A 14,524-nucleotide genomic window follows, 5' to 3' on the forward strand; every position below is an offset into this window, starting at 1 on the left:
AGCAGATCTATCATCTATCACAGTATAGCAGTTCATGAAGAACCCTATTGGCTCTGTAACATGTGACCAACTTGAATGTGATAAGACGAGTATTTCAGCTCATCCCTGTCCATACCTTACAGGCCCACCAGGTGTGGGAGATGAGAACAGGAAAAAATTCCTAAAAAGGAGATCTAATTCTGGTTCAGGGACTCAGATCGAGACAACCCAAATTACCTGAACCCCACCATTCCAGATCGATGGCTCGGTCTAAGTAGCCCACTTTATTCTCTCATTTATGCCTTGGGTATCTTGAAAGGGTCCAGAATTGAATTTAGCAGTGACCAACTATACGAATCTTCAAAATTACCTAGCTTACCTTGAGTTCAATGTTCAGCTTCCCAGACTCGGACTAATATAACAGATGAGATCATCAACACTCACAGGATTTCGGACTATTTTTGACAGCACTTGAGCGACTGCATGAAATCCAATGAGCAGCATGAGTTCAGCGAGAAGGATTCAAAATGACGTCAGAGGCTCATGGAACGGTCTTTGTACCTAAAATGTACTGTAGATTTATATTAATTGAGTCATTTTGTATGCATATACTAGTGTTGAATATTCAATACTTTGAGTCAGCATTTTGAACATTTTTGAAGGTTGCCAAGGTACTTGATACCTCAAATGTCTATACTCATGGACTTTATTTCACCAGGAAGAAGGTTTCAAGGTTCAAGTTTCTGCTGCATTATGCATAGTACCTAGTTTATTAAATTTCATCTGATTGGAGGCTATAAATACATCATGATCATGTTCAGGTTCAAGGTTGAGACTAAACGATAACAATCATCTCTCACAGCATGTTTTCCTACAATTACCATTTACCATATCACATTCCACTGCTGTACAGCCTTTTGCTAAGCGTACCCTTTGAAAAAAAAATCAGACGTTTAGTTGACGAGCTAAGCCCATAGTAGTAGGGACCTTGAAGCTCAGTGGATCCAACCCATTCACCAAGTCCCCTATTTATCTCAAACTCTCCATTAAAGGGAGGGAAAATATGAGCTTGGTAGCTGAATTAAAATTTCATTTATAATTTTTTCTCCGAATTATCTTCATAAATATCCACACGAGAAGAGGAGACTATGGAGTTGAAGACCCGTTTCAACATCGTATCAGCGGGTTCTAGCGTAAAGCCTGACAATACGAAATACGCAAAAATGGCCCCCAAAACACCCTGCGCGATGAGCCGCGGGGTATCGCTTCATGAATAATGATCCATCAACCAAATGAACGGTGTGGACGAACTCGTGGAAAGAATTTCAAGGTTAACTTGAAAAGGTCAAATGGTGCGAATATCGAAAAGTCACACAGTCACCTATCAAAGTGATCTATGATGATCTATGACGACCTTCAACTTTCGCTTGTTCTGCATTTATAGCCAAGGATGCCCCCACCGCCACATGGAGGCATCTTCCTTCAAGTTTGTGGGATCTTCATTTAATTGATTGCAAATCTTGAACCCAGACTTGTCATGATGGCGGATTCTGCGGATTCTGTGGCTTCTCAAATTGTCGTCTTTTGCTTTTTACTAATGCTTCCATTCTATATTACCTACTTCATTACCTTGGCACTGGACTTCTTTATCCCCCAGGAAGGGAATCCAAGTCCCAATCTAAGCCAATTGCCCGTCTCAAGCCACATTCACGAAGCTCATATCCGTTTCCTGGGCTACTCTTGTTCACTATCATTTGGGTTCGCCGAGCCGACCTCTTTGAGCGGTTAAGTGGATTATTTTCACACCGTCCGAACAGCCGAAAGATTCGGAGTAAGAGGCTAACGCTATCCTGGACGAGCGTCAGACTTGGAGCCCGTCTTGGCTTGATGCTGCGCTGTATTTGGGTTGTCTTACCACCGCCGATCCAATTTTGGTAACCTTTCTGCAGCCATGCTGCAAGATTTCCTGAACAGGGCTAGTTCGGACGGGATGTCAAGGGGAATGGATCTGGCGATGGGGGCCAAATGTCTCCTATTTGACGGCTTCTTGTCGACATTGTCTAGTCCCACAGCTTGGACCTCTCAAAGCTATGAGATCTGTTGGGCATGGATATGACGTGGGTACTAATGGGTGGGGCATCCTCGTGGCCTACTTTTATGATTCATCCCGCTTCTCAAGTAAGTGGATCCGAAAGGAGTGATAGGATTTTTGGATTTGTGATGTTGACGGATTACATTACTCTAGTGGTAGTGGACTCCGTTCTCCATCACCGTGTTTGTTCCGCACGGCCGAACTCCTCTTGAGCTGCCTGACACCTGAAAGTGATGCCTTAACGATTCCTTTGACGACTTATGAAATAATTATGATCTCCACTCTTTACGACGTGACGAATAGCAACTGAGCACATATCGCCATTACGAGCTATCCAATCACATTGAGGTGACTGGTCACTTTGGGGGCCAAAACAACCCAAAATGAGTTAGAGTATGTGCTAGTGTTGATGAATGATGAATCCGATCAACTGATGACCCAGTTAAACGCTGATATCAATCTTGAATACCCCATGGTTTTGTTACAGAGTAGGATAAATAGTGCGAAGAGAGTGCGAAGTAATTAAAGAGCTCAGCGATAGAGCTGGTTTACTATGAGATGTGTTCGTATATCAATATTTTGCGAGGCCCTGGAATGAATCTTGCTTTCCACGATGACTTCTATCCTGACTTTCTTCACTTTTAATGAATCCCTCTCGTCACCTTTCTCAAAGACGAGAGAAAAGTTATGGCGAACTTAACTGAAGACGGCGAAATCGACCCAGTACAAGAATGGCTGGTTCAAGAGCAACAGTGTGGAGATCAGTATGTTCTCCACCAACCCCGTGGGGTCTCCTTTGTGGACGTCGATGTGAATGGATACATGGAGGCCAATTCCTTCCAACGGACCTTCGCCAGTTACATTCAGTTGATACCGAGTTACCTCAAGACGCTATTTGGGAATCGCGGCCCACAACAAAAAGTACGGATTTTGAGAGACTTGAATGGCCTGGTTCGATCAGGTGAGATGCTTTTGGTTCTTGGTCGACCTGGTAGTGGTTGCACGACATTTCTTAAGACGATAGCTGGCGTTGTAAATGGAATTGAAGTTACGGAAAAGCAAAATGGTGGCATACAGTATGAAGGTGCGTGGACATACTGTTCTTCTCAACAGCCACCATTACTGATACTATACCATGGTCATAGGAACTCCATTTCAAGAGATGGACAAACAGAACTGGGCCGAGACCATCTACCTCGCCGAAGATGATATCCATTTACCGGAACTTTCCCTCAAAGAGACACTTGCCTTTGCAGCTGAGATGAGACCCCGCGTACAAGCAGCAGAGCTTGTTAGTCGCCAAACAGCCTCTATCTACGGACTCCAACAGGTGCTTGATACTCAGGTGGGAAATGACTTGATACGTGGACTGAGTGGAGGTGAGAAACGACGAACAAGTATTGCCGAGGCTTTTCTCAGTGGATGTCCAATTCAATGCTGTGATAATAGTATTCGAGGACTGGATAGCGCAACAGCACTGAATGTCGTGCGAACTTTGCGACGAGTGACCAGCACACTGAAGTTGACTGTGATGACAACCATCTACCAGACACCTGAGTAGATCTACTGCGAATTCGACAAGGTACTGCTGCTCTACCAAGGCCGACAAATCTATTTCGGCTCTACCAGCAACGCGGCCGATTATTTTGAGCGATTGGGCTTTGTTAGATCTGATGGGGCAACAACAGCTGACTTCTTGAATTCCCTGACAAATCCAGCAGAGCGTCTAATCAGCAACGGAGCTGAAAGTACCGTTCCTCGAACAGCGGATGAATTTGCACAAGTATGGCAACAAAGCCCAGAATTTCTGACTTTTAAGAAGGAAATGTCTGAATACAGTGACATGTGCCGAAAATCCTCAACGAGATCCTCCTACCCGACATCCATGATGCACCAAATTAATGTATGTATCACTCGAGTCATTATTCGATCTCGTCATAACATGCAAGGTCTCATTTCCGCAGTCGTGGGAAATACCATACTCGCCATCATCCTCGGCAGTCTACTCTACAATTTGCCCGAGGACACAGGAAGCTTCGAATCACGGAGTATCTTAGTCTTCTATGCTACCATGATGGACTCCTGTATACCAGCCTTTGAAGTCACTGGTCTATGGACACAACGGCCAAGAGTGGAGAAGCAGAGTCGCTACGCCTTTTACCACCCCGTCGCCGAAGGGATCGCCTCCATGTTAACCGATTTACCTGTGAAGGCCCTGACATCTCTTTGCTTCAAAATATCAGTGTACTTTCTTGCAAATCTCCGTCGAACCGCTTCGGCATTTTTTACTTTTTGGTTATTTGGACTTGTGGTTATGGTGACCATGTCCATGATTTTTCCGATCAGTTGGATCCATCTCACGTACCTATGCACAATCATTGGCTCCAGTATCAATCATATATTCATGTTTATAATTTATGCGGGCTTTGTTATCCCACCAAGTGATCAGGTTCCATGGCTTAGTTGGATCCGTTACTTTAATCCGATGGCGTACACAAACGAAAGTCTTATGATTAATGAATTTCGGGGTCGTCGTTACCAATGCTCCACGTTTGTTCCATCCGGACCTACATACTCGGACAATGATCTTAGCGGGAAGATTTGTTCGGCTATTGGGAGTGTGGCAGGTCAGTCATGGGTAGATGGGAATCGGTACTTGGAGCTCAAGTATGGGTACTCTGTTGATCATTTGTGGCGGAATCTGGGTAGCCTCTTCGCCTTGATGGCTGGATTCTGTGCTGTGTATCTTCTTGCTGCGGAGTATATCCAGGCCCAACGTTCCAAGGGTGATATCCTGCTGTTCAGGCGAAAAGATGTTCGTCCTCCTGAGGAAAGCGTCGAAATCGATCTGATACAGGCCAGGGAGAAAGAGATTAAGGATAAGGACCCAGCTTCTGTCATGAACTCAGTGTCGGCAAAAGAGCTGAGTCACCAGTCATCAGTATTCTGCTGGAGTGATGTAGGCTACGACATCAAGCTGGAGAACAAAAAGGAACCCTCTCCTATTCTCCAGGGCGTGGATGGCTGGGTGACTCGCGGACCATTAACCGCATTGATGGGATCAACCGGCGCTGGAAAAACCACCCTCCTAGATGTTCTCGCAAACCGAAAGTCCGCTGGAATTGTTCATGGAGATGTTCTTATCGACGGTCATCTCCGAGATGGTTGTTTCCAGCGAAAAACAGGTTATGTGCAACAGGCCGATATCCATCTCCCGACCGGCGACCGTACGCGAGGCACTAGAATTTAGTGCTCTTCTTCGTCAACCGAGAGAGTTACCAAAATCAGAGAAACTTGCATATGTGGACACTGTGCTCCAAATGTTGGAAATGGAGTCATACTCGGAGGCTGTTGTCGGTGTTCCTGGCAAGGGGCTAAACATTGAACAGCGAAAACGATTGACCATTGCAGTGGAGATGGCTGCCCGTCCGGAACTACTTTTCCTTGACGAACCCACTTCTGGACTCGATAGTCAAACTGCCTGGTCGATATGTACTCTTCTTCGGAAACTTTCAGATAATGGCCAACCTATTCTATGTACCATCCACCAGCCCTCCGCGGAGCTATTCCAGATGTTCGATCGACTCCTCTTTTTGCAATCGGGATGCTCGCTCTATTTTGGGGACTTGGGAAATAAGGCTGCGACATTGATTGAATACTTTTGTCGCTTTGGAGCTCGTGTTCCAAAAGAGGGTGAGAATCCTGCTGAATGGCTTCTCGAGGTTACAGCCGCTTCCCCGACGGAGAAGGATTGGGCGGATGTGTGGTCTACCAGCCCGGAGACCGAGAATGTCAAGCGAGATATTGCTATGATGGGAGAGAATCAGAGCAACACTGTCTTGACTGATATGAACGATTATGAGTATGCTGCTTCGCAGTACACACAGCTCTTGCTGGTTACCCGTCGCATGTTCCAGGACTATTGGCGAGAACCAACCTACCTATACTCGAAGCTTGCTTTATGTGTTGGCTCAGTAAGTATTCCACCATTATTTCTTAACTCGAGCTCTGCTAACAGGAGATACACCAGGGATTCTTCAATAGTATCTCATTTTGGATGATCGATCACACAGTGCAAGGACTAACTAGCTCCCTCTTCTCCTGCTTCCTCCTCACAATCATCTTTAGCACAATCGACCAACAAATAAACCCCCGTTTCATCGACGGACGCGAAATCTTCGAAGCGTGCGAAAGACAATCAAAAACCTACAGTTGGCCCATATTCGTCGCCGCAAACATGATCATCGAATTAATCTGGCAATCTCTAACGGCCATTCCAGTCTTCGTAGCCTGGTACTATCCTTTTGGATTCTGGCGAAACGGATTAAACGACACATTCAGTATGAAAGAGCGCGCGATTCTAATTTTCCTTCTTCTCTCGTTTTTCCTAGTCTTCACATCCACTCTTTCCCAAGCAATTGCAGCAAGTATGAGTGATTCACTTACCGCGGTGAATATCGCGAACTTAATGTTTACGCTTTGTCTTTTATTCTGCGGTATCCTTGTTGAGCCTGATGCGTTGCCTCGATTCTGGATCTTCATGTACCGTGCCAGTCCGGTGACTTATCTTATGGGTGGTATGATCAAGGCGGCATTAGCTGATACGGCTTTGAATTGTGTATCTATTGATCTTCTTCATATCCCGCTGCATTCAGGAAGTGATTCTACTTTGTCGTGTGGTTCTTATCTTAATTCATATGTGCAGAGTATGGGTGGTAGGATTTTGAATCCGAATACAACGGCGGGGATGAGTGAGAATTGTGTCTTTTGTGATGTGACTGATGCGAATACTACACTTAAGGGAATGAGCATGGATGTTCATACGCGATGGCGCGATTTAGGAATCTTTGTAGTATACGTGGTGGTGAATGTTGCTGGGATATTCTTCTTTTATTGGATAAGTAGAGGTCGGAACAAGAGTGGCTAGAGCCTTGGAAGAGAGGGAGAGTGAAAAATGTCGTAATAATATTGTATATTTATTTGAGGTTTCAAAAATTAAGTGAAAAGAAATCAAAAATTAAAAAGAAATAAAGAAATGAAAGTAACGTGAAGAGAGAGGAAACCGATGACAATCTAATACACACACCACTATTCAGATTTAAAGTGTCGAATCTAATCGCACTCCGCAGTCTTGGTAGCAGTGACAGTAGTAGTCGTAGTTGTGCTCTTCACCTTCGTAGAAGTAGACGTAGCACGCTCTGTGATGGTCACAGAAGGCTTATCAGTCACAGTGGTAGTCTTGGTAACCGTGCTTGTAGAAGCAGGGATAGTGACTGTGGTCTTGATAGTTGTCGTCTTGTACTTGGTAGTGGTAGAGGCAGCAGGAGTAACAGTACTCTTCACAGTTGAAGTCTTCATGCTAACAGTGGTAACGGTTGAACCTGGAACAGTTGTAGTAGAAGTCTTGGCCACGGTGGAGATAGCAGTTGTGGTAATTGTCGATGCTTCCAGGGTTGTGGTCTTGCCGACTGAGGTTACGTCTGTAGTATAAACGGTCACAGTCACTGCTGGAATGGTGGTGGTGGATTCCTTTGTCACAATGGATGTGACGGTATCTGTGGTAGTCGAGGCCTTGAGTGAGGTTGTCTTCGTAGCCACTGAAGTGACATAGTCCGTGGCGCTTGGCAAGGTGGTGGTAAGGGTCTTCACCACAACGTCGACGTCAGTGACATAGTCGGTCACAATGGCAACGTTGGCACGAGGGACAAGCTCGCGCTTGACCTTCTTCAAAGCAGCATCACAGCTGACAGTTGTGGTGGCAGTCTTAGTACTGGTCTTGGTGGAGGTCGAAGTAACGGTCTCGGTTGTCGCCTTGGTACTGATTGTCGTGGTGCCTCCAGTTCCAACAGTGACAGTCTCAGTGGTAGTTGTCTTTTCAGCGTCCTTGCTGCTAGTCTTGGTGCTGTAGACTGTGACCGTGTCTGTAGTTGTCACAGTGGAAGCCTTGGTAGTAGTTGTCGAAGTCACAGTGGTAGTGCTCTTCACTGTTGTTGTGGTAGCCTTACTGGTAACTGTCACATAATCTGTGGTCGTGGTCTTATCAGTCTTTGTAGTCGTCTTGGCATCCGGTGTGATGGTTGTTCCAATATCAGTTGTCGAAGTCACAGTCTTGGTGGTGGTCTTGGTAGGCTCATCCACTGTCTCAGTTGTGGTGGTAGTAGACTTGGCGGTAGTAGTCTTTGTGACTTCAGCAGGTGTGATAGTGGTAGTTGTGGTAGACTTGACCGTCGAAGTCTTATCAGTTGGAGTGACAGTATCCACAATATCGGAAGTCGAGGTCAAAATGACACCGACTGTGACCACGGATGTTTCTGTGGAAGCAGAGACTGTCGAGGATGAGGCAGCAGTAGACACAGCCACGGAAGAGACTGTAGTCGTGGATGAAGTATCCGGAACGAAGGGCGTACCATCAACGTGGGTGAAGTCGATCCAAGAAGTTGTCGCAAAGAAATTGTCCAACTCGAATTGCACAACGCCGGTGTTGTTCAGCTGTGTCGCAAAGGAAACACGGTCTGCGGTGCTTGAACCAGGACCATAGTTGCCATACTCGGCAAAGGTGACACCGTCTGTCAGGGGGTCAGAAGACGACCACTCTTCCCATCCAGCAGCGTCCACACAAGAGTCAAGGTAAGAGTCAATGTATGCGACCCGTGCGTATTCATTCCAAGGGCGACCCAGAGAGATCTTGGACATAGTTCCCGCTCCAGTGGAGGGGACGATGGTGCATTGATCGAAGACAAGACCTCCGGCGGTTGTTATTGTAGTACGCTTGTCTGCAGTGAGGTTGATATCATCTTCGTTGGGCGAAATGGTTGTGTTCAGGAAGTAGGCAGCACCACTTCCCCAGATCATGTCAATGTTTCCTTCGACATATCCGTTCGACATCCAGAGGTATCCGTTGATGAGCAGAGCATCCTGGTTTCCAATGACCTGACAGCCTAATTAGAGTGTTAGCATGCATTGAGATCGCTGTTCTTTTTGGTTCCAACTCACCATAAAGACTAGCATATTTGCTTGACTTGACAGCAAAACCGAGGGTTGCAATGTCCTTCTGTGTGCCGTTGTTGTTGACGAAGTTGATGTTGATGGCCTGAAGACTAGTTAGTATTTAGGATAAGGGGAGCATGACTCTTAGCTGAGCATACCTCAAAATAGTTTCCAGTGGCGTAGACAGTGGCACTGTCCGAGTTGGACTCATCAGCCTGAGTATCCACACCATAGTTGTACTGAATAGTGACTTGATTGCTAGAATAGTCGTAGGTGGAGTTTGAGTAACCCATGAAAATGACAGTTCCAGATTTGCTCACTATGAGCTGCTCCTCATATGTACCGGGGTAGATGAACACAGTAGGTGTAACACTAGACGACGTGGGGAGAGCATCGAGAGCACTCTGAATGGTGTCATAGTATGTAACATTCTCTCCAGGGCTAGTCTTCGAGACAATGTAAGCACCGTCAGGGGGAGTGGTTCCATCGTAAGCTGTGGCAGTAGCGCTAGCGGTGGCAGTAGCGGTGGCAGTAGAAGTCGTGGTGGTTCCAGAGACAGATGAGGGAGTAACGATCGTGTCCCAGTATGTCATATCGATCCAGTCAGTGGAATCCATGACGTCTTCCAGGGTGTAGGTATCCTCTGTGAGCAGGGTGGCATATCCGAATGCTTCACGAGAAGCCGCGTTGTTTTCCCAGTTTCCAGGTCCAGAGTTGTTGAACTCGGCAAATGTGATGTAGTCAGTGCGAGGATCAGAGGTCGACCAAATCTTCCACCCAGACGGGTTGATCACGTCAGTGATATAGGAATTCTTGATCACAACAAGAGCATATTCGGAATAGGGGCGACCAAGGTAGACAGTCTCCGTGAGATCCACCGTCGCATCGGCAGCAGCGGTAAAGAGAGTTTGGTCGAAAATATAACCACCGATCGCATCAGAGGAAGCTCTGCTTTGGGCAGTCATGGCAGACTTGGCATTCTTTGCTCCGATAGTACATCCCTTGAAGTAGGCCTTGGAGTATCCCCAGATGAAGTCAATTGCACCTTCAATGTACGAGGATTCGTAGTACTGGTATCCAGTCTTCGTATCAGTCAAGAGGGTATCTTGCCATCCTTGGAAATAAACACCTTGAAAAAATTAAAGTTAGTATCGTTTGTGATTGTGAGATGAAACACTAGTCAACATACCATAGAATGCCACATGGTTACCGGCAATGGACGCAGCCAAGGTCACGTAGCTGGACTCTGATCCATCCAGATTATCCGAGTTGATAATGTTGATGTTATAGAAAGCGATCTGTGTAGAGGCGGTCGTAATAGTCGCAGTCTCGGCATCGGAGTGGCCGGTTGGAAGTGGGGAAACAGAAAGACCCCGAGAGAAGGTGATGGTCACTTCGTTGTCGGCATAGCTCTGACCAGGGTTTCCAGTAGTGTATCCGATAATCATAACTGGTCCATCTCTATCAATTGATGGAACCTGCTCGTCATAGGTTCCAGCGTACAGGAAAATAATCTGGGTAGAGCTGTCATCGGGGAGAGAGGCCAATGCATCAGTGAGGTTGCTGTAAGATCCATTCATACTTCCGGAAGGGCTGACCAGGACTGCACCAGCAGGTGGAACAGTACCGCTGGTTGGGTGAGTCCAAGTAGCTGTTGTTGAGGCTGTCGATGTGGTGGAGGTTGCGGTGGAAGTTGTGTTAGAAGTGGAAGTGGCGGTGGTTGTGCCGCTGGCTCCTTCATCCAGACTATAGGACGGAACATAATCATATGCGGTCATGTCAAGCCAAGAAGTGTCACCAATCCAGTTTTCCAAAGTGTATGCCTCCGCCTCAGTCTCAGTGAGGTTTGTGGCAAAAGAGGCACGGCTGCTAGACCACTTTCCAGGACCAGAATTGTTGTACTCTCCAAATGTGACATAGTCGGTTTGAGGCGTGCTTGTGGACCAAACATGCCATCCAGCAGGGTTGATGTGCTGGTCAAGGTACGAGTTCATGTACACTACTCGACTGTACTCGGAGTAGGGTCTGCCGAGCCAAGTATCTTCGTAGGTGGTGCCATAGGTCGAGGTGTATGTCACAACGCAACTGTCGAAAACGTAACCTCCAGTTGCAGTGTCAGAAGAGCGGCTCATCGCAGCAATACAAGCTCCAGCGGTGTTTGCTGCAATAACACTCTGGTAGAAGTAGGCAGTCGAGAAACCCCAGATGTAATCAATGGAACCTTCAATGTAGCAGTTGGAGAATACCTGTGTTCCCTTGTTTGCAAGCAGTGTATCTTGGTATCCGATGAAGGAACAGCCATAAGACTGAACATTTCCGTAGAAGTCAGCAGCAAGAGCAGCGGTATTGGAGGTCTGTGGGTAAGTGTTTTGGAAATTGATGTTATAGATCGCCAGTCCCTTGCCGTCCGAATTCTTCGCATTGACTACCGGAGTTGTCTCGTCTTCACTGGCGCTCGTCAAAACACCATTAGAGTACGCGATGGTAACAGTGTTCTGGGTATAGTCATTCTCATATGTGGTTTCACCACGGAGGATTGTCTTTCCAGAACGGGTGATAGAGATCTGCTCGTCGTATGTACCACTCATGATGTAAATGGTATATTCCTCGCCGTCACTGGGAAGAGCGGCAATCGCAGCAGTGACATTCTTGTAAAGGCCGGCAGTTGGGTTGACCACAAAGGTACTAGTAGTGGAGCTGGAAGCCACGGAGCTAGTAGTAGTGGCAGAGCTGCTCACCACGGTAACGAACCCAGAGGACGTGGTCTGAGCAACTGTGGAAGTCGAGATTGGGGTAGAAGATGTTGAAGTAGTTGGAATAGCAGAGTCATCACTTTCAATCTTTGCAAGGACCGAGGAATCAACCCAGGTGGTATCGGAAGAGGCATAAGACGGGTAAGCAGCAGCAAAAATTTCACTCATGCTGTATTGCGCAACTTCTGAAGCATCCAGAAGGGAAACATATTCCGCACGAGTGGCAGCATTGCTCGCATAGGCGCCAGAGCCAGTGTTAGAGTACTCGGCGAAGAAGTTGTAGCCATCTTGAGTGGTAGTATCGACGTGAGCACCAGAAGCCGCAATAAAGCTGCCCAGTACTGAGTTCCGGTAGACAACCACAGTTCCGGCACCATTAGCAGCAGCCAAAAACACATTGGTGTTTGATAATCCAGACTTCTGCGTCACAGTAACAGTGTCGAGCACGACGGTGGAGTTGTACAAGGTAGAGTCAGTGGCAGTAGTTCCCTTCATGTATGTCAAGAGAGCCGAGCTGTCTGTTGGGACGAGCTCAGTATTGAACACATAGAGACTAGCCGCTCCATAGATGACCTTGTCAAGAGCCTCAACGTAGGAGTTGGCAATAAAACCAAGACCCACGCTAGCCGTAATACCCAGGGATCCAGTTGAGACAATTTGACAGTCGTAAAACGCATACTTATTACCCTTCAGAATCAGAGCTCCATAGGCCGATGCGGTATTCTCAAAGTTGATATTCTTGAAGCTGACTTGCTCAACATTGTTATTCACAGTCAAGACCGTGCCGGCATTAGTGATCGTGACCTCATTTTCGGTGTAATCGCCACTGTTAGAGTTTTGACCAACAATAGTGACGGTGGGAGTTGCTGAAACTGTGATAGCCTGAGTGTAGGTACCCGCAGAGACGGTGACAGTAGGGATGCCATTGCTTTGAGCGTAGGAAATAGCATCTCCAATGGCAGTGAACTGACCACTGCCATCAGCAGCTACTGTGACTGCGGTATTTGAAGCTGTATCAAAGTTAGTATGCACACTATGGCACTGATTATGTTCTAGAAGACTCACTTGAACACCCACAACTGGTAGTGGTTACAGCAGCAGTTGTAGCAGATGAGGAAGTGCTGCTAGTACTGCTAGTACTAGTACTTGTAGTCGATAAGACCGAAGAGCTAGGTGTAGTGGCAATCGCCAGCCCACTAAGGCTGACGATCAAAGGAAGAAGACGCATTCTCAAAGCCTTGGAAGACCGGAGCTACGTGATATCCAAGTTCAGCCCAGATCTTACCCAATGACACTATTCAATGGGTACAGACCAGACCTTGCGAAATCACGAAAGATCTTCAAACCGCCAAGAGGGGGATCATAGATATAAGCCATTTTACGGGGATGAGACAGATTTAGTCAATACCGTGGCTCCGTACTCGTTTACAGCGGAGTTTTTTTTACACCACAGCTAGCATATTTCAAGAAGAGGCATAAATACCCGAATCCTGACAAGCATATCAGAACCTAGAACATGGAGGCTGATCCGATTAGGGCCATAATGGCATAGTGCTTGACAGGTTCAGACCCACTGTGCCGAATTAATCAAAAATAGACAAATGTTAATTGGGACCCCGATACGATTGGATCCCTTCCTATTTAGAAGGCCTTGAGGCGCTCATGATAGTTTTGCTTGAAGATCAATAGTCCATACGCCACATGGTGGCCCACTACCTCTCTGATCTTAAGCGAGGCTCTGTGAAATGCCATAGCTAATTTTGACAGATAACGGCCCACCAGCACACAGCTGAGAGGATCAAGTGTGTATTCGGACAACATCCGAGTATCTTGATTATTTTCCAATCGAAAATTTCTTCCGGTAGGCGGAATATCAGCCCGATTCTGATACATTAGAAAAAAAAATCTTGGATGATTGCGGAATCATTCGTCATCGGACCGCGGATGAGAGTTGACGCCACCGAAAATTCGGAAGATCCAGATTCCAGAAAGCGCATCGAACTGAGACCATATCCACATCGTCGAAAAAAATTGACCTTAATCTGATTAAGAGGCAGTGGATCCGGACAAAGCTGTGTGGTGTGGCGCAGCTCAATGGAAGAACCTCGGCAGAAATCCCTGACTATACGAGATTTCGAGACGCCATCAAATATAGGGATGAATTTGTGTTTTTTTCACTAGAGTTAATATCGAGCCAAGGCGATCAGGAGTCTCGATTTTCCACCAAGGGATTATCAACGGACGCCGACGGAAAAACCGTTTAAGCTCCGGAGATGAAATGAGAATGCGCCCGAGAAATGACCGGATCATGGTCAAAATAACCGATCGGACGGAGACTCGCGGCTCTGAGTTTTTATTCAGGAACAAAGATAAGGTTGAATCCTTGGACGCTAATTCGGCAAAACTCACCCTGTTGAATCCATTGCAAGACTCCAGGGCTTTAAAGATGTGGCGAAATAAAACAACTCGAGTGTTTTTTTTTTGATGTCAAATTCCAGTTGAAAATTTCCGAGTTCATCCCTTGAGAGGTCAATATCAGAGGCGCGTCCCACCATATGGGACATGTATAAGCATTTTTAAGCACGTCTGGAACTCCATCCCGATATCCAGCATAGTCTAGATCCGATTCTTGACTCTGCCAAGGAAAATGGAGAAACTCTCATATATTACGGTCTTTCCGAGATTATTTAGATACGAGAGACTCCACTGGCAA

The 14,524-nt window shown here is 46.6% G+C and overlaps 3 protein-coding genes across 3 annotated transcripts; 1 reads left to right on the forward strand and 2 right to left on the reverse strand.

Moving 5' to 3' along the window:
* Positions 1-2,758: 2,758 nt before the first annotated feature.
* N7483_004755 (uncharacterized protein) lies at positions 2,759-6,998 on the forward strand (the record flags this gene model as incomplete). Its single annotated transcript, XM_057088192.1, has 5 exons — positions 2,759-3,155; positions 3,217-3,599; positions 3,654-5,298; positions 5,360-6,045; positions 6,102-6,998. 5 exons carry the CDS (start codon positions 2,759-2,761, stop codon positions 6,996-6,998), a joined length of 4,008 nt encoding a protein of 1,335 aa, XP_056948021.1.
* A 185-nt stretch (positions 6,999-7,183) lies between these two features.
* On the reverse strand, positions 7,184-10,023 carry N7483_004756 (Pectinesterase catalytic; the record flags this gene model as incomplete). The annotated part of the gene is made up of 3 exons (XM_057088193.1): positions 7,184-9,009; positions 9,065-9,161; positions 9,217-10,023. 3 exons carry the CDS (start codon positions 10,021-10,023, stop codon positions 7,184-7,186), a joined length of 2,730 nt encoding a protein of 909 aa, XP_056948022.1.
* Positions 10,024-10,203: 180 nt separating this feature from the next.
* On the reverse strand, positions 10,204-13,039 carry N7483_004757 (Pectinesterase catalytic; the record flags this gene model as incomplete). The annotated part of the gene is made up of 2 exons (XM_057088194.1): positions 10,204-12,821; positions 12,877-13,039. 2 exons carry the CDS (start codon positions 13,037-13,039, stop codon positions 10,204-10,206), a joined length of 2,781 nt encoding a protein of 926 aa, XP_056948023.1.
* Between the last annotated feature and the right edge of the window lie 1,485 nt (positions 13,040-14,524).

The sequence above is a fragment of the Penicillium malachiteum genome, assembly GCF_028827825.1.
Source record: "Penicillium malachiteum strain IBT 17515 chromosome Unknown utg000002l:1.0-8849297.0:1.0-8852440.0, whole genome shotgun sequence".
In the NCBI taxonomy this organism is placed as follows: Eukaryota; Fungi; Ascomycota; class Eurotiomycetes; order Eurotiales; family Aspergillaceae; genus Penicillium; species Penicillium malachiteum.